Below are 20,258 nucleotides of genomic sequence, written 5' to 3'. Positions count from 1 at the left end.
GACGAAAAATTCTTTTTTATTAGTTATTATTTATTATTTTATATTTTATAAAAAATATTATCATATTTTATAAAAAATATCGATTTCATATCTTATGAAAAAATTATAAATACAATGTGTAAAAATTAATTGATGTATAGTAAATTCCATATTCGACTCCAATACACATAGACAATTCGGCCTCGTCAATTACGTTCCCATTAATGGTCAGCCTCTTTTTTCTACGAGTAGACGGGAGAAAAGGACCACTGCTACCTGCTACTTCCAATGGATATTGCTTGAGGATTAATGGCCAGTGAAAACATAAATATTTTAGTCACTGAATAAATTTTATAAAAATAAATCTATAAATTGATTTAGCTTAATGATATTTATTTAATGTTCTTTAAATTTTATTATTAATATCTTTATTTTTTATCCTAAAATCATACCCTCAATTTTTTAATGCATAAAAAAATCTTTTAATTTAATAATTTCGCTAAATTATCTTTTAATTCAACCCAAAGGTACTTTTGCCTATATATATATATAATGTCATGTATAAATATAAGTAATGTTAAATACAGTCTTGAATTGTATAAACCACACATTCTATTTGAAAAAAGTAAGATCTACCATTACAAAAAATATTTTTTTATGTAGATTTTAAATTTATTTTTTATTTTTTAAAAGGAGTGCGTAGAAGTTACACATCATAAGACTACAAATATCATCTGTCTGAAAAAAATGGTCTCCAATCTCCATCGTATCTATAGACTTGATTTTTAGAGTGGTATGCACGGTATCAGTATACGTGTGTGACTCGACTCGTGAATGTACAAGTTTTATTTGCACAGAAAGTAAGGTGGATAGGAAATTTCTGAGATAGGAATTAGGATTAAGACATCATGTATGGATTGGAATTAAGGATTCTTTAAGTGAAAACCTTGTGCTTAAATCAATATATAGGCCAAGACTCTGTCACGCCTTACAGCTGTAAATGTGCTGGACACAAAAATTGGTACATAATTTCCAAGATTTACATTATGTCAACAATAATATCATACTTCCTAATTAAGTTCTTAATTTATAAATTAGGTTTTAATTAATAAAATAATTACTTTGCCGGCCACCTATCTGATCATTCATGAGGAGAAAGAAAGGAAAATATTAAGCACTAATAAATATTAAATTAATTAATTTAGAGACCCCGAATTTGGGTTGATGAAATGTTGGGGATTTTTGAACAAGAAATTCTATTTGCAGTCCTGAGTTGAGGATTGCGTGTACAGTTCCATTATAATTTTAATTTTTTTTTTAAACATAACTGTATAGACTTGCATGAGCAATCCTCATTTGAGGACTGTATATAGACTAACTCTTTTTGAACACCAATGATAGCATACATGAATTTCAGAATGATAAAGAAGCCATGCATAGAAACTTCTGAAGAAATTAGCTGCAAAGCATTTTTGACATAAAAGTCCACGGTCTTATGTATTTGGAGAAGGTGCATGTATTTATTTCTTAGTATGGTGATTGACCATTAACTTAGCATTTAAGGATTGGTTAGCTTTAGATCCAACAATATCTTTTTATTTTATAATAAAAAATATCTTAGAATGGTCATGTTAACATTCGAGGAAGGATGAATGATTCTCCCATTGGATAATTCATATCCAAAATTCAAGGTCTTAGGAAATATACAAACATCCATAATGCAATCCTCTTCTGGGTTGGTGGTCTGAAGGGACCAAATGGGTCAAATTCCAATGTCATATTCATAGCTTAATCCGCTGGATACTGTGTATTCCTCCATTAACAACGAAAGAAAACCATCATCCTCAAAATATTACAACAATCCAACAGCACCCACACGCTGTCGTTGAATCTAACAAAGCCATGAACAGGTCAGGTTGGTCCTTCTACTGGAGGGGTTTCAAGTTTCAACAACCAAATTCTTCATAGAAAACATGTCTAACTGTCCTTTTCCTGTTTTATACTCGAGAAGAATCTGAGAAAAATCACTCAAAAGGTAAAGGATGAACCCATATTGACTCCATCACACCAAATAGGTTCTTCATATGATCATGTTTAGCCAAGCACAACCAATCAAGATCCCATATTCTAAAGGCTTGAATGAAAGAGAGCATGTATCCTACAACATCTATTGAGAATTCCATACTGAATGAAAAGCCCACATGAATAGTGCTAAATGCTATAAAACCGATTCCAAATGTGTATCATTCTCCCACTATAAGCCTTAAAGTTCCGACACGAACTGTACGAACTCTTAATCCAAGCAATATCAGAATAATACAAGGTCAAGAACAAATATTTTTTTCCCCTAATTTCATTAAATTCAAGATTCAAGAATCCAGACAATAATTACACAAAGGTAGACCCCATAACAGCACAATACAATGTGTATATGGGTAGGTTTAACTTATCTTTCTTCTTCTCCTGGCCATGTTGGGCTAAGCATGACAACACAAAATGAGCTCCAAAACCAAGCAAAACCTCACCACGTTTGAATTTCTTGATTCCCATTTCAATGGCACCATCGAGTGGACTCTCGTCTTCTTACAAGTCCCGAGCCAATAATCATAAGCACCTAACCACTTTTAATTACTTAAAATAATAATAATAATAAAAAATATAATTCCCAAACCTGGATATATAACATAAAGCATACATATATATACTCATTCTCTAGGTGCATATATAATACAATGGAGAATGGATTTCAATACATTTTTCTTCTAAATTTGACTAGGCAGCAAACCTGCAAGAACAGATTATGAAGAACAAATATTAGAAGGCAGATTCCATCATCTTCTCTACTTAAATCAAATAAGGAAGCCAAGGATAATTGAACAACAAATTACATCTGACGGAAGGAGGAACTTCCTCTCTTAATGATCAGTTACAATAGAATATTGCTACCAACTCAGGTACTGGTGAAGTATGACACCTACACCTAAACAAAATAAAAAATTTATCCGTCTCTTTGCATGATAATGGGAAACTCGTGAAAATTATTTACAAAGACAAAAAGTGTGACACTCCCTCCCACTCCAAAAAGATATTGATACACATACAAATACACAGGAAATAAAAAGTGCCATGATTCTTAATGAACAAGAAAAATAGAAGGATATAAAGGGATAAAAAGATTTCCTTTCTATAAAGTAACTCCCAGAATGAAAGATGAGGAAAAGACAACTACCATACAATCAATACTGACAAAGGGTCACAACCTGACTTCACTGAGTTAAAAAAACACATACAGAAGACCAGGTGGAATCCTAAATTCACTTTCTCGGGTTATAATTGCAATAGGGGAAAATAAAGATGCTGAATAAAGAAAAAAGAAAATGTAGGAGTTGTAATACATTTGCAAAGATATACATAAGGTCTGAAGATTTCTTTAATGTTAGCCGATATCTGCACCTTTCAATGACTTCTGTAAGACTTTGACAATCGTATGAAAAATGATATGTAACAAAATGATAATTCATGATACAATAATTGGAATTTAGATAAAACAATGAGAATCAATAGCTTCTTTTGACTTTTTCAGGAGGTGGGAGCATTGCAGCATCTCTGCAATCAATGGGTGCAGCCTTCCTAATAAATGTATTTGCAAACAGCAAAACTAAAGTAATTTTTGTTTCTTTTGCTGGTACATTTTGTAACAAAATATTTCTAAACCCAATATTGAGTGAGTTGGTGCCTTACAGTTAATCAAAGCATTTCAGCAGCTTCTGCCTATCAATGTTTTAAACAGAAGATGATTGAGGCGGGGGACTATGGACCCGGCTATTATGGACTTCAGAGGTGCAAGTCTGAGAGGACAAGTACTCGAGTGCCACGACAATATCGCCAATAAGAGGGCGGAATGTTGGTTGCTCCTGAAGACACATTGCAGTAATAGCGATTGCATGATGCAAACAACGAACAGGGAAGCAACCTTGCAATAAAGGATCAACTAATTGGATGAATTTCCTTCGGTCCCTCAAAAATGGACGAGACTGCAACGGAGAAACAGATTACATATCAGAGAGAGAGAGAGAGGATCGAAAAAAGTGCATTTCTGATGATCTAGGAGCTTCTTCTTTCTTTTTTTTTCTTTTTTTTTTTTTTTATGATAGGGTGAGCCACCCCATGATAGATCCCTTAGGACTCACCCATAAAACCTAAACCCCCAAGGAGACTAGCAAAGCAACCCACTGCCATGGCCTCCCACTTAAATTGCAGTTTGATCCCAGGGGGAATCGAACCTGTGACATGGGGCTCATGCACACATGTTCGCCCTTACCACTTGGGCTACCCACGGGTGGGTGATATAGGAGCATTTTTATCACCACAAAACAACAAAATTGGATCTCAAACAATCAATTGCTTGGAGGATCCAGGAGCCAAACTCATTCATAGAGTCTGGCCGTAAAAATTGGGTAAGACTTTAGGGCTGGTTTGGTTACACAAACCAAACCAAACTAAACCATCACATATAATCATTATAACTTTCCCAAACTCTTACACAAAATATAATAAACAATTCAACCTTTTCAAATAAAAAAAAAATTTTAAAAATAATATTATAACAATATTTTATTTAACTTTCGACTTTGATCTCATGTCATGTCATCTCATCTCATCTCATGAACATGCCATGGAGAGAACACAAATCAGATTATACACACTTAATAGTGCTTGGACATGCCATGAACTTATAAATAGAATGGGAAATGAAAAGGGGACGGGGGAATAAAAGATTGAAATGCTACAGGCGAAAAGAGAGAGAGAGAGTTAACTCACCCAAGAAACAAGGTTCTGCTCTCCCTGCTTCTTACTACAGTCTATTGCCCTCCGGCCAGTGATCAACTCCAACAGAACCACACCAAGGCTATAGATATCAGATTTAAGGGTCAACTTGCCACTCATGGCATACTCTGGGGCACAGTAACCATATGTTCCCATCACTCTGGTTGAAACATGAGTATTGTCACCAACAGGTCCCAGTTTAGCAAGCCCAAAATCTGAGAGCTTTGGATTGAACTCATTGTCCAGCAAGATATTTGCAGATTTCAAGTCGCGGTAAATAACAGGGGGATTTGCTTTGCAGTGGAGATACTCAAGGCCACGAGCTGCACCAACAGCAATTTTTATTCTAGTATTCCAACTCAATGGTTCTTTCTCAGGGTCCAGATCTGAATACACATAGTGACTAATCAGTCCCTTCAATCAAAGAAATTAAAATACGGTGTTGCTGCAGTGTTAGAGAAATTCTGGTAGTCTTTCCCCGTTACACAAGTACTTAACACATACAGGTTTTTACACAATCTTTTCTGGAGGGAAATCTGGGGTGGAGGCATTACCACTCCAATATCTGATAAGACAGTACATAGAATAAAACTAACTTCTACTAGATTGCTTGCACTGGAAGACAGTACATAATTTATCACTCAATTTATTTCGGGGAATAACACCACATGTCAGCAAAGTTGGACCAAGTAACTGAAAAAATTGCACTGGAAGTTGTGAAATCAGCAATTCATAATCTGCAAGCCCACTACGGTATTTTCCAATTTTAACAACTAGGCAGTTCATGTATGTATTTAACAAGAAAAACTAAAATCTGCATGATATATCCTCAAGGTCTTCCAGACACAAACCTATTACTAACAATTGATCCTTTTTCTGAATTTTATTTAACCGTCCTCCAATATTAGTAAAGGCTAAATGATTAAATGGGAGGGGGAAACACTAAAGAAAGCACACGCAAGATCATCCAGATTTAAATTTTCCAGTTAAAGAAATGAATGTGTACTGTTGAACAAAGGAATAATAGGCCACTAGCACATTGAACTATACGGGAAAAAAAAAATCCATGACATTACTCTCCATACATTTTAAAAAGACCCCCCCCCCCCCCCGGGGGGTACTTACCAAAGAGATGATCTTCCAAACAACCCATTGGCATGTACTCATAAACCAACAGTCTCTGATCTCCATCAGTGCAATAGCCAATCAAGGTGACGAGATTAGAATGGTGTAACAAGCTTAGCATGAGAACCTCCACAAGGAATTCCTTAAACCCCTGGATGCCATCATGATTAAGTTGTTTAATTGCAACGATCTGCTCATGAAAACCAAGTGATTTACGATGAATACAAGTATAACTTAAACATATTCTAAAAATGAGGATGGCTAGTAACATATTTATTCCCATCAAAAGGAACCTTTTTGTTAAGTTTCTTGTACAAGTAACATGCCGAATAATTCCCATATATTGAACCATCCAAAACACAGCAATTAATAATACTCTACCTATCAATTTTACAAAGGCTGCATTCGGCTGCGAGAAGGGATATAATTCAAGAAGAGAAAAACTTTAACTTAACTATGTCAGATTCTTCCAGTGAACAAAAACAAAATTTGTAAATGCCGCGCCATGAACCTAATTATTGCAGATTCATACACTGTTAAGGTTCCTAATATTGAAAATATGTGCTTTTTTTCCTTTCGTATTCAAGAAGCTTAAACTAAATATCAAAACCCATAGCCGTTCCCCTAAATTCTTATACTTCAATGAAACCAAACGCAAATTTCATAACATCTAAAAATGCCAGTACTTGCCTGGCCTGTCTCAAGTCGGCCCTTGTAAACCCTTCCAAAACCCCCTTCCCCGATTAGATTCACCTCCCTAAAACCTCTTGTGGCTGCTGCTAGTTCACGAAATGTAAAACTGCGTGCCGGACTGCATTTTGGGCTGTTGCCTCTGTTATGATTCAAAGTACCTTTCCCTTTCCCATTATCTGAAATGATAAGCACACAATTCAATCCCACCATTCTCAAAAGTAAATATGAGAAGAAAAACCAAGTTCCAAAATGGCTGGGGATTTCTGTACCATTATCATAGGAGTCCTTTCCCCTGCCACCACCTGGATATCCACATCCCAACCAAACAAAAATAGCAAATTGTTCCTGTTAGTGATAATACACTAGAATATGATAAAATCTAAATTAGAAGGAAACCAGTCTGACCGAAGCACAGAAATCTCACTATTTTTAACACAAAAAGGCGCACATACCTGAGGAATCAGCAGAATGCCGTGTGCCGGATCGCGGACCATTCTCAATTTCGATCCTTCGAACATCATTTCGTCTAGGACTGAAGCAAGAAAAGCAACCCATTCCCTCTCTCTCTCTCTCTCTCTCTCTAGTGCACACAGAAAAAAACAGAATAAATTCCTACAATCAACAGTGAACCACCACCTGAAACAAATGTCTCATCCCACCCACGCATCTCAAATTCCCACAATTTAACATGAAATAGAAAGAAAAAGGAAGACAACACAACCTAAGTATCCCTATGAAAACACAGGATAGATCAAGCAGCCCCTCAACCCGGGAAAAAAAAAAAAAAAAAAAAAAGCGAAGAACTTCACTACTAAATCGAAGCCCAATGAAAAAATAACTCAACAAATAGAACAAAGACAAACATAAAAAGGAACAAATAAATCTTACAAAAAAACATACAAAAAACAAAGGGTTTTGACAAGTCCGTCTAGCAAATGGCGTTGGGATAACGGGCAAGGCACGGGAAAAAGAAAAACGAAACAAAGTTACGCGGTGAAGGAGAAAAATGTGCGCAAAATTCACACACTGAGAGAGAACACAACAAATCTAGAGGGACAGTTAGCGGCGACTCTGGTAATAATAGCTGGATTTTACTTTGTGTCTCTGTGCAGAATTTCTTTGCTTGTGTATGCTTTTTCTATTTTCTTGGGTTTTTGTAAACCAGCATAAGCAAGCATTAATGTTTGTGCGTGATTATTGCCCAGTCGCTCTCGCCGTCCCTCCCGCTCACTCTGATTTTCTTCCTCTCCTCTCCTTCCCTTTTCTTTTTTAATTTTTTTTCTTTTTTTCGTTTAAATACTTTTTGCTGCATTTAAACGTTACGGTCCCCCTGCTGGCATATGAGATTACGGTTTTGACCTCGCTGGTGGGCTATTTACTACGAAGTTCGACACTGACAGTTTCGGATCCAAACCGAACTGAATCAGCTTTATGTATGCGACCGACGTTGGATACGTTTATCTTCGTTAACGGCTTCGATGCGCGTGACGTTGTGATTCCCGCCTGGGTTGATCTGCTGACACCACACAAAAATGACATAATTGGGCACCGATCATTTCAGTGTTTTTCCACTACTATGTCGTGACAAATGTAATTTCATATACAGCATGTGAATGATTCTCTTTTTAATTTATTCGGAAAAATGGATCGCCGGCTTTGTTTTGTTTAATTCTCTTTTGTTGTTTAATTCCCCTCGTTTCTGATATTAGATTTACACGGTGTGAAACGCTGAACTCAAGGCATTGTCAAAATAAAAAGTAATAGAGAAATGAGATTTACGTTGCAAGTATCACATAACTTTTTAAAAAAAAACCGAGCGAACATATGATTCATATAAAAAAAAAATTAATTTTTTAATATTATAATTTATTCTTTTTTAAAATGATTATGTGACGCTCGTACACTCTATTACAATAAATAGCATTATTCAATTAAGAAACATATTTTAGACAAGCGTAAAGATAAATGTTAATTTTTATCAAAGATCTCGGAGCAAATTAAAGGGACAAATTCATTTTCTTTCTGTTTTTTTAACTAATAAATGGACAAGTCAAATGAATAAAAATAAACTCAACCTGAAGTTTTATGGTGGCAATATATCTATATTCCCTACTTATCAAAGGGATTACAAATAGAGTTTAGACCATTTAAAATTGCAAGATAATCAGTATACATTACACCGTTTATTGCAAGCAAAAACTTTACTATAATATATGGTTGAGGTATTTAATTTAGACATGTGGTGACTAAAAATAATTCCGAATGTGGCTTAGAGCAAAGTTTTTATATATTTTAAATTTTATTATTTTTAATCGTATAAATTGATGTGACGGGTTTTAAATAGCTTAAATAATTATAGACCACTTACTTAGATATAAAGTTATTTAAAATATAAAATTAGGATACTGAGGATGCAAGATACAAAGTGGTAAAGCGAAAAGAATATCTTACCTAACCTTAATAATATTATTGGATTTAGGGTGCAGTGGCGACAAGTTTAAGATTTGGCCAAGGGAATGCTAAGGAATGAGAAATTGTGAATAGTAATGAAATAATTTAAATTGTAATATTTTTTAAAATTTTGAAAAATGAGAGAGAAAAATTGAATAAAAATATTATAAAATTAAAATATTATTAAAATTATTTTCTTAAAATTAGTTTTGTTTTAAAATAAAAAAAATTAATTTTTTTTTTGTGTTTGGTTTGAAAATTTGATAAAATTGTAATAATTAGACGAAAAAGTTAAAAATTTGAAATGAAAACCTCATTTGTTTTTACAACTATTCTCATATCATCTAATCATTACAATTTTTTCAAATTTACACACAAAATAAAATAAATAATTTAATTTTTATAAATCTCAAAATAAAAATAATATTAAAAAGATATATTCTAATAATATTTTACTCAACTTTTATCTCAACTCATCTTATTTGTGATTTTTTTTTTTTAATATTTGAGAAGAAAATGAGATAAAACCAATGAAACAATCCCATTTCCCAAACAACCCCTGATTGTCCATGTGAGATTCATAAAGATGTGTGGGATAAAGGGGATTAAAAAGGTCTATTTTTAGTATTTAACCTTGGGGAATACGAGGGATAAGGACACTAATACTGAAAAGAAAAAAAGAACTTAAAAAAAATGTTTGGTTTTCTTTTGAGTATTAGACTATTTTAACTATTTACTTTGATCTCTTTTCCCACCAACCGACCAAAAGATTAAAAAAAAAAAAAAAAAAAAAAAAAAAAAAAAAAAAAAAAGATGGAACATGAAATTATGGATAATTCGCCCAACTAAAAAACAACATTTCTTGAGGCCGAAAGGGACAAAAAAGGGAGCGGGACAAGACAACAATGAAAGTGTAAAAAGAATATAACAAAAAAAAAAAAAAAAAAAAAAAGGTGAAAAGAAATTATTAGTTAGTCAAACTTGTGCAAACGTAACGTACGGGCCATTGCGGTGATTCGGTGATACCTCAATAGTCAATACCGTTACCACTCCTATTCCTTTTTGGACTGTAATTAGAAGGTAAAAGGTATGAAACCCGAGAGGCCGTGATCCAATACCTTCTTTTTCTTATATGGTCCCCGATTGCATGGCCCCACTTTCATAGAAATACCAGGACACGAACTCCCCTAGCAAAACACGCGTAAGCCACGTTGGTGGTTTTTTTTTTTAAAAAAAAAGCTAGATAATTTACAACACAAAGAATAACGTTAAACACAGTTTTAAAGTATATAAATCTCATACATTTTATTTGAATAAAAGTAGAGTCTACCATTAAGAAAACAATTAAGATCTTTGATAAAAGGACAAGCGAGGCATTAAAAACCTCTAATTATCTAAACTTGACACTGTAGCAGCAAGCAGAAATTATCAAATTATTCAATGGAGTGTAAGCAACCGTGCATATGCATCTTTGGGTATGTGACTCACTGACTAACTAGAGATTGCCATGGATGGATTGACCTTGAGTATATTTAAGATGGAAAACCGCATGGCTGATTTAGTACTAAGATGAATATTGTTTCAAACAAAGAGGAGATCCTCTTCCAAACTTATTAAGGCAATAAACAGAGTAGAAGAAAACCATTGAATCAATGATGATGGCTGGGTCAAGAGCTTGTTGGATGCCTTCTGGGCTCGGTTTACTAGTTTGCATGGAAGGGGGAAAGTGGAGAGATTTTAGCAGTTTAGAAGGAGGAGAATAGAGGAAGAGACAGAAATAAGGCAGCAGGTAAAGGAAAAGGAAGGAAAGGAAGGTATCACTGCTCTACAAATTAGAGATTTTAAACTCTACAAATCAACTCAAAATTCAGACAAATAACTTGTAAACATGGTTTCTTCAATATGAATGCAATGGTAGCTAGCATTTCTCAGAAAACAATCCCAAAACCATTCCCTGTTTGTCGTTCAGTGACACAGTTTAACATGTCACTTCACTTCACGTCCCGACATCTCATTGCCTGCAGGAAATGGCCATGCAGTGCACTTGGACACCAGCCTTTCAGTGTCTACAGGAGTTACATCTCCTTACATTCGCCTCTTATCACATGGAATAACTAAAGATGTTTCTGCTAAAAACAAAAATGACATAAAAACAGATATGCAAAAGAAACAAAAGCAGAAGACAACGACCCCACAATGAATACAGGAAGGATAATATCTTCTTTTTGGGATAAATAAACTGCAAGAAAATATCAGATAACATATATTAATCATAAAGAGCACTGAAACATTTCGACTGTTGCCCAATCTACAGGATGTTAAACCAAGAAATACATAGTTTGCATTCCCATACTTGATCAATCATGATTTTTTTTCTTTCAGGAAAACAAAATCTGTAGAGGTGGTATAAGGAAATTAGGCACACCACAACTCCATCAACATAGGTAACATTATCAACATGGACGAGCAGATCTACGTTCAAAATTTTAAACAAACTAAGGAACAGATTATTGCCTAGTTGAATCAAGAAAACAAACCCAGATTTTTTTTTTCTCATTTATGAAATTCATTTCCTCAGTTTGGTGCTCAATAGTTTTTCTTTACAGATTCTTAAAATATTTGCAATGCCCTGCCAACATAATCAATTGACTGCAACAAATTCTTGCAGCATGATAAACTAAAGTGGGATTCGTACCAAATGTTTCCCCCAATCTAACCCTAAAAGTAAAAACATTATCATGAGAACAGAACAAAACTATAATTTCATCACGAGATGTTTACATAACAGAAAACCAAGTGAATTGAACAAAAAAAAAAAAAAACAGTACGTTTCCGATCATTAATTACCAATTACCCAGATTCAAAATCAAGAATGTTTCCCCCAATCTAACCCTAAAAGTAAAAACATTATCATGAGAACAGAACAAAACTATAATTTCATCACGAGATGTTTACATAACAGAAAACCAAGTGAATTGAACAAAAAAAAAAAAAAAAAAAAAACAGTACGTTTCCGATCATTAATTACCAATTACCCAGATTCAAAATCAAGAATGAATCGACAAATCAGAAAAAAAGGGAAAAAAAAAATTTGGACCATTTCTCGATTTGTGCGTGTCATCCTTGCGCAGGGGCCATGCTAATCTTCTCTGTATCGTTCCATTTTTATCGGATGTCCCCGAAGGGACGCTGTCTTCTGCTTCGCGTTGCGCTATAAAGACGAGTTCGCTTGAGTAACTAACCCATGTGGGATTCGTTGGGTCTCAACTATAACACCTAACTAGCAGCAATACCGAGCCTTCTGTTTGTGTCCTGTGGGCCCTCTGGCAGAAATTAAAAATAAAAGCTTTGGGCTGTTTCATTGTAGTTGGTCCCAGAGCTGTTGGCCCTTTTAGTTAAGTTAAACGGTGCGTTTGCACCTTTTGATTTACTTCTGAAATTCGACTCCCACGAAGACAAATCAGACTCCACCCCCACGAAGACAAATCTATCTTCACCTCGGCACTTCACCTCGCACAGAACACACCCATGGAACCCCACAGAACTGTAGTTTCATTTTTATACAGCTGTGTTGTTTCGGTAAAGAAATCATTTTTATCGCTGTTGTTCCTCGACTCCGCGGCATAGATCCGAGGAGTTTGGGAAACCCTAAATCCTTCGCAAAACAAATCTCTCTTCGACTTTCGCTTTTCACAGATCAACAGGTCTCTCTCTCCTGCTTTTGTTCTTTATCAGACTGTTTTTTTATCTGAATCTCAAAATTATGTGACAACCATGTCTTTCCTGGATTTTTTTGGTAAAACATGTTTTTGCTTATTCGATCTTCTATGATATATATTGCGGTTTTGGTTATTCGATCTGTACGTGTAGCTGGCATCTGCATATGGTTTTTTTTTTTTGGATATGATGAATTTTAGAAGCCCCTAATCTGTACGAAGATTTTTTTTTTTCTTTCTGTAAGAAAATTAATTCATTGAGTTATGGCTAGTCTTTTAATCTTGAGGCTCTAGTCGTGATAGTTTTGGTTTCGATGTCCTGTTTGGTTGCCGAGAAAGTGGAAGAGAATGAAAAGAAAATTTTGTTTTTTTATTTGTAAAAATATAATTTCTTCTTCTGGTATGTTACCTAAAATTTTTCGATGAGAATATATTTTATTAAACTAAATTGTGTGTTTAGATTATTTTGTTGAAGACCTTTGAATCCAAGGTATCTTAATCTGTATATATAAATAATTTGTGTGTTTAGATTACTTTTTATGTATATTATGCATCTAAACAGAGCAGGAACTTCATTGCACTAAGTCTTAGAAAATTAATTTGTTCCACTATGGCTCTTATTTGATTGTTTAATGAGCTAATGCTGTTAATCCTATGCTATTTTTCACTTTTTATTATGGTGTTAGGACACGTTTTTTATAACTTGAGTCATAAATGACTATTCTAATGTGAAGTGATGTGCTTTTAAAGGAATATTCTCACGAGTCTTTAGGTGGATTAATATCATGCAGATGACTTTTTCTATTCACAGTTTTGGTTTATCGTGTTTGTGAGAAAAGGCAAAGAAAAAATACAAAGAAAGTATTTGGTGAATACTAGAAACCTGAAATTTTAGGCATTGCTGAATTACTTTGTAAACTGTTTTTGGGTTGTGATGTATATGAACACGTAAAAAATGCCAGCCTTATGAAGTTTCAAGCCACTAGGCTCTTTTTCTGTCTGTCTGTCTGTCTACCTCTCATGTGAGCACACCCAAATCTAGAGCACATGCATACCAGATCAGGAATAAAATGTCTTTGCTGTTCTTCTTTGCAAAACAGAACACATGCATACCAGATCAACAAAACAGAACAGCAAGTTTATCTTCTTTGCGATGAACTGTTAAGAACCAAGAAAGAATTGGAGAAGATAATTCACGAGATCGAAAAGAGCAAGATTGATCTCCATACAAGAGCAGATGAGATCGAGATGAGAGAGATGGTGCTATCCAATAGAAATGAGGAGGTTGTGAATAAGGAGTTGGCACTTGTTGTACGTGAAGCTGAAATAAGACGTTCACACAAACTACTCCGGATGTATTGGGCTTTTGCATTTGTTGTAGCATGTTACTTGTCTTGCCTATAAGTGACTTAGGATTAGTGTTAGAAGTTAGTTGCTATGTGTATCTAAGTTGTTTATATATTGGTGTAATGTTAGAACTTAGTCTGAATGTGTAGTTTAAGTTACTCAGAATATTTTTTTGTGTTAGTCAGAATTTTATTTTTATTTTTATTTTCAGTTTTTATCAGTGTGGAATGGGTTCCCATATAAATGGAGGAGTTTTTCAGTTTGTTATTAGTTTCTTTTCAGTTTTTCAGTAGTTGGCTGCTTGATACAGCCATCCATCTAAGTCCGGTTTTAATGACTTGTGAAAGAAACAAGATTTTATGCAATCTGTGTAAGGCAGTAATCTGTGTAATAAGCAATCTACAAAAAATGACATTTACAAAAAGTGACATTAATCTGTGTAATAAATTCCTGCATTAATCTGTTAGGTTCCCAAAAAGTGACATTTACAACTTACAAAAAATCAACTTTAATAAGTGATTACATGGCTCACACGGCCAACTTACAAAAAAATGACTAATGTATTTTTTAAAGAACCTACATTAGTCTCAAAATGATAAAAATAAAAGTCAACAAATCCATCAGGATGACTACCCTTGAAAATCCTACTCTCTGAATTCTCTACCTCATCATCAACTTCATAAATAGTAAAATGAAAATATGCCTCCCACCACTCTCGAACTTCAGATCCACACATTACCTTGGGATTAAAACTACTAGTTTCCTGCATGTGAAGTAAGAACAAAAAACAGAATTAATAAGAACAAGAAGGGGCTCGAAAATAGCATCCTTCCCTTGTCTTTGACCGCCAAGGCTCCCAATTCATCCATATTTTAATACTCGAAAGTGGCGCTATGTGATTATAAGAAAAAAATAAAAAAAAGGAAATGGATGGCCTTACATTGTTTGTAACTCTCAAGAAAGATCCATTGAGAAACTAAACAGAGTAAAATAAGAACCTTGGCAAACCCCATGAGCTAGAACATTACCAAGCCACAAAAAAACTCCGGAAGAAACATACTAACTCTGACCCAGCAGTACTGCAGAGCATATAACTACAAGAAGATTGGCAAATTACATACATATATATATAATGTAAGAGCATCCTGAACCGAGTATTAAATAATTCCCAACCAGTTTGTCAACTGCAAGTTTTATTCTATTCATCAGCAATCTGACATGCACAAAAGGTCTCGAAGACTTTGGCTCTTTAATTTCTAAACCCCACATACTGACATGCGATAATTATATATAAACATCAAGCTCTGTTGGTATTAAAACAACCATATTTTAACTCCCGCACATGACACTGTATGTTTCGGTTAACCTCTTAATTTGTCAGATAATATTTATTCTAAAACAAAGAAACTACTCTTTGTTGCAGAAAGGTAAAACTGTACTGATGGGTGGCCAAAGATATAGAAAAATAGGGAAAAAAAAAACTGCATAAAACAGAGCAAAGAATGCTCATACCTACAACGACACTCTTTCAGAAATCGACCACTGGCACAGATGGGGGTTCGATGGCACAATGGGGGTTCGACAGCATAGCGGTTACCTGTGCCTTAGGTAATGGGAACAGTTCTGGATTCTTATAAACATTGTTTTGTTGCAGAAACTGAACTAAAATGCATGAGCTATCTAAGCATTTGGCCAAGGAATGAAGACGATGAAGACAAGTTCTGAGATGCAAAATATCAGGGATGAGTTTGGCGCCTATGGGTTTTTGAAAAAATCGAATCTTCCTTCTTTTCTTCTCTCTCTTTTTTTTTTTTTTCTAAATAATAATATAAAGGTGATGTGGCATTAGCCACGTTAGCCAATTCCGCAATAGGTACCCAACGACGGGTATCTGTAGCAGAATTGTTATCAAATTATTCAATGGAGTGTAAGCACCCGTGCATCTTTGGGTATGTGACTCACTGACTAACTAGAGATTGCCATGGATGGATTGACCTTGAGTATATTTAAGATGGAAAACCGCATGGCTGATCATTGAATAGTAGTGAAAAGTAGATGAAAAGTAATAATAAAATAATGAATAATAGTAAGATATTATGTTCACAGAATAACTGAGAATACCTCACTACCCAAACGCAACAGTAATAAGATGAATATTGTTTCAAACAAAGAGGAGATCCTCTTCCAAACTTATTTAGGCAATAAACAGAGTAGAAGAAAACCAATCAATGATGATGGCTGGGTTCCCATGTCAAGAGCTTATTGGATGCCTTCTGGGCTCGGTTTACTAGTTTGCATGGAAGGGGGAAAGTGGAGAGATTTTAGCAGTTTAGAAGGAGGAGAATAGAGGAAGAGACAGAAACAAGGCAGTAGGTAAAGGAAAAGCAAAAGGAAGGAAAGGAAGGCATCACTGCTCTACAAATTAGAGATTTTAAAGTTTAAACTCCACAAATCAACTCAAAATTCAGACAAATAACTTGTAAACATGTTTTCTTCAACATGAATGCAATGGTAGCTAGCATAACAATCCCAAAACCATTCCCTGTTTGTCGTTCAGTTACACAGTTTAACATGTCACTTCACTTCACGTCCCGACATCTCATTGCCTGCAGGAAATGGCCATGCAGTGCACTTGGGCACCAGCCTTTCAGTGTCTACAGGAGTTACATCTCCTTACATTCGCCTCTTATCACATGTAATAACTAAAGATGTTTCTGCTAAAAACAAAAATGACATAAGAACAGATATGCAAAAGAAACAAAAGCAAAAGACAACGACCCCACAATGAATACAGGAAGGATAATATCTTCTTTTTGGGATAAATAAACTGCAAGAACAATATCAGATAACATATATTAATCATAAAGAGCACTGAAACATTTCGACAGTTGCCCAATCTACAGGATGTTAAACCAAGAAATACATAGTTTGCATTCCCATACTTGATCAATCATGATTTTTTTTCTTTCAGGAAAACAAAATCTGTAGTGGTGGTATAAGGAAATTAGGCACACCACAACTCCATCAACATAGGTAACATTATCAACATGGACGAGCAGATCTACGTTCAAAATTTTAAACAAACTAAGGAACAGATTATTGCCTAGTTGAATCAAGAAAACAAACCCAGATTTTTTTTTTCTCATTTATGAAATTTATTTCGTCAGTTTGGTGCTCAATAGTTTTTCTTTACAGATTCTTAAAATATTTGCAATGCCCTGCCAACATAATCAATTGACTGCAACAAATTCTTGCAGCATGATAAACTAAAGTGGGATTCGTACCAAATGTTTCCCCCAATCTAACCCTAAAACTAAAAACATTTTCATGAGAACAGAACAAAACTATAATTTCATCACGAGATGTTTACATAACAGAAAACCAAGTGAATTGAACAAAAAAAAAAAAAAACAGTACGTTTCCGATCATTAATTACCAATTACCCAGATTCAAAATCAAGAATGAATCGACAAATCAGAAAAAAAGGGAAAAAAAAATTTGGACCATTTCTCGATTTGTGCGTGTCATCCTTGCGCAGGGGCCATGCTAATCTTCTCTGTATCGTTCCAATTTTATCGGATGTCCCCGAAGGGACGCTGTCTTCTGCTTCGCGTTGCGCTATAAAGACGAGTTCGCTTGAGTAACTAACCCATGTGGGATTCGTTGGGTCTCAACTATAACACCTAACTAGCAGCAATTCCGAGCCTTCTGTTTGTGTCCTGTGGGACCTCTGGCAGAAATTAAAAATAAAAGCTTTGGGCTGTTTCATTGTAGTTGGTCCCAGAGTTGAAAAATCTCATGGGCTTTGTATACAACTGCGAGGAGCCCATCTGACACTCCAAAAGAGAAAACCTCTTAACCTCCTCACACCACATTTTTTTAAATTTTTTTTAATTTATTTTTTTTAAACTAATTCAATTATTCTATTTATTATTCATATATTAAATGTTTTATAAAATAAAACAATAATAAAAATTAAAAAAATATAATATGTAGAAATTGTGTGAATAGTAAGAAATTGTATAATTTTTTCATTTATTTAACACAACCGTTACATCAATATGTATACTTCTCAACTAGTCAAGTGTAGTGATCTTGACAAATTAGATAAGCTTATCCAACTGCTATAAAAGAGTATAATTGTGTAATCTTGTAAATGTTACCACCATAAGGGCTTGCGGAGTGTCACCCCAGGCCTAGACTATAAAGGCCCAGCAAGCCGCTTGAGGCCTAAATACCCCCTGACCCAATAAGGTTCAAGACAGTTCGTTAAAGGGAATGACTGACCACTTATCTCAAAATCGTTAAGATATTCACTCATTCAAAACAAGTGGATAGCCCAAAAGAATTGAAATTCAGATTTTAAATAGTGGGTGATGTCGTTAATCTGGGTGATCTTAAGAAAACAAACTCTCTATTTAAAAAGGCTAGGTATGCTAACAAAACTCTAGAATATTTTAACTCTTAAACTACTCATATCATTATTAACTTAGGCATAAGAGGGTTTTCCTTTAACCTTCAAGTCCTTTTACTTTTTGGCTACAGGAGACCAAGGGTGTGCAGCAGTGAGACACGTCCTCAACAATCGGTCAACTATCACAAGCTCTTTAATTTATATACCATATTATGTCTGCAGATTATAAAAAAAAAAAAAAAAACACATCAACGTGCATATATACGTTTGAGAATGAATTATTCAACGTGAAGGGAGGCATCGCATTGGGAGTATTGATCAGTACAAAATTACAAGTGTACATTATCATAATTTTATAGTAAAATGATGAGAAGAGTATCGTCTTCAAGGATTGATAACTTACTTTTGACAAAAATTAAAATTAAACTAATCTCAATTTTATTTAAAAAAGTCACTAAGATTTTTGTAATTACAATTTGAAATGAAATCAATTCAAATAAAATATTCAAAGGAAATGAAAGCTATTGTTTAATGATTGAATCAATGAGAAAAAAAAATTCTAGGAACCGATTTCACATAATCCTTCATTATGTTTTTTCTCATATAATTAATTGAAATTTTTCTCTGTTTGTTAGCAAATTCTTCAAAATCACTTAAAAGCCTATTTAGATAGTCAGTTGGAATTATTATTGATTATCATTTTACACAAGAATATACAAATTAATGAAACAAGAAAACATTAAGACCAGCAATTTTAATACTACATAGATTTATATAAATTTTTTGATCTCTATATTTACTTATGTTGAAACATCCAAATTCTATCATATGATTCCCTCTTTAGATAGTAAATCACAAGATTAAAATATCTAATTAAAAACCAGTCAATTAAAAGCAATAAATTCAGAATAATTCAGATAAATATAAAAGACAATTACTTCAAATTAACACAGAAAAATAAACATAGTTTAAAACTAAATTACTTCCTTTTTTTAGAATAAAAAAAATTTAATTCATATTAAAAATTAAATTTAACATCAACAAATTCACTGAAAAAAATACTCCCAGTAGTCCGTGGTCCACGTTTTCTTCAATTTTCCTTCTCGTTGGCGTCGCTGCTTCCAGATTCACTTCCCTTCTTCAGTCCCGTCGGTAGGGTGGGTAGTTTGGTAGAATAAGTCGAAGTCCAAGTCCCATCACGTCTCCTCCTTTTGAATTTAATGATTTTTTTTTTAACTTCCTCTCCTCCTGGTGGTAGCTAGTAGACGCCAATAGCTTGAGTATATTTAAATCACTTCTCTTTGCCAACGACTCTCCTTTTGAATTTAAAAATCTTCATTTAGCATCTTCAAAAATTTAACTTAATCTTTATTTCCAAATAGTATGGTAATCAACTCTTATATTTAAATAAATCTTCATTTAAATTTGAGTGTTTAGATGATGAGTTTCTAAAATTTAGATCTTCCTTTTTTAAAATCTGAAATAAAATTTAAATGACAATAATAAAGTTTAAAATTAACAAAAATAATAAAATTTAATTAAAATTAAAAATTAAAAAATGAGGAAATCTAGGAAATTATATAAGTCCACAGGTATCATGATCGAATTATGAGGTGTTAGAATCGAGTAATTGACAACTTTATAATTTAATGGCTACGCACCTACGGACCAATAATATTCTTACAACGTCGATATATATCTATAGT

General features: G+C 34.0%; 1 protein-coding gene and 2 non-coding genes across 4 annotated transcripts; all 3 read right to left on the bottom strand.

Moving 5' to 3' along the window:
• Positions 1 to 2,306: 2,306 nt before the first annotated feature.
• Positions 2,307 to 7,899, bottom strand: LOC121259996 (probable serine/threonine-protein kinase PBL21). 2 transcript variants are annotated; one of them, XM_041161845.1, is made up of 7 exons: positions 7,077 to 7,899; positions 6,894 to 6,941; positions 6,622 to 6,800; positions 5,932 to 6,121; positions 4,801 to 5,192; positions 3,721 to 4,013; positions 2,307 to 2,764 (listed from the first exon to the last, which is right to left on the bottom strand). In XM_041161845.1, exons 1-6 carry the CDS (start codon positions 7,177 to 7,179, stop codon positions 3,762 to 3,764), a joined length of 1,164 nt encoding a protein of 387 aa, XP_041017779.1. In that variant the 5' UTR covers positions 7,180 to 7,899; the 3' UTR covers positions 2,307 to 2,764; positions 3,721 to 3,761. The 2 variants fall into 2 exon arrangements, with proteins under 2 accessions (XP_041017779.1, XP_041017780.1); XM_041161846.1 differs by having other exon boundaries at positions 5,932 to 6,082.
• A 4,261-nt stretch (positions 7,900 to 12,160) lies between these two features.
• LOC121261749 lies at positions 12,161 to 12,263 on the bottom strand. Its single transcript, XR_005939973.1, has one exon. It is a non-coding gene; the product is annotated as a U6 spliceosomal RNA (small nuclear RNA).
• Positions 12,264 to 17,630: 5,367 nt separating this feature from the next.
• LOC121261748 lies at positions 17,631 to 17,733 on the bottom strand. Its single transcript, XR_005939972.1, has one exon. It is a non-coding gene; the product is annotated as a U6 spliceosomal RNA (small nuclear RNA).
• Positions 17,734 to 20,258: the final 2,525 nt, after the last annotated feature.

Source organism: Juglans microcarpa x Juglans regia, chromosome 4D (genome assembly GCF_004785595.1).
Source record: "Juglans microcarpa x Juglans regia isolate MS1-56 chromosome 4D, Jm3101_v1.0, whole genome shotgun sequence".
Classification (NCBI taxonomy): domain Eukaryota; kingdom Viridiplantae; phylum Streptophyta; class Magnoliopsida; order Fagales; family Juglandaceae; genus Juglans; species Juglans microcarpa x Juglans regia.
Note: the sequence above shows the minus strand (reverse complement) of the source record. Positions and strands in the feature narration are given on the sequence as shown.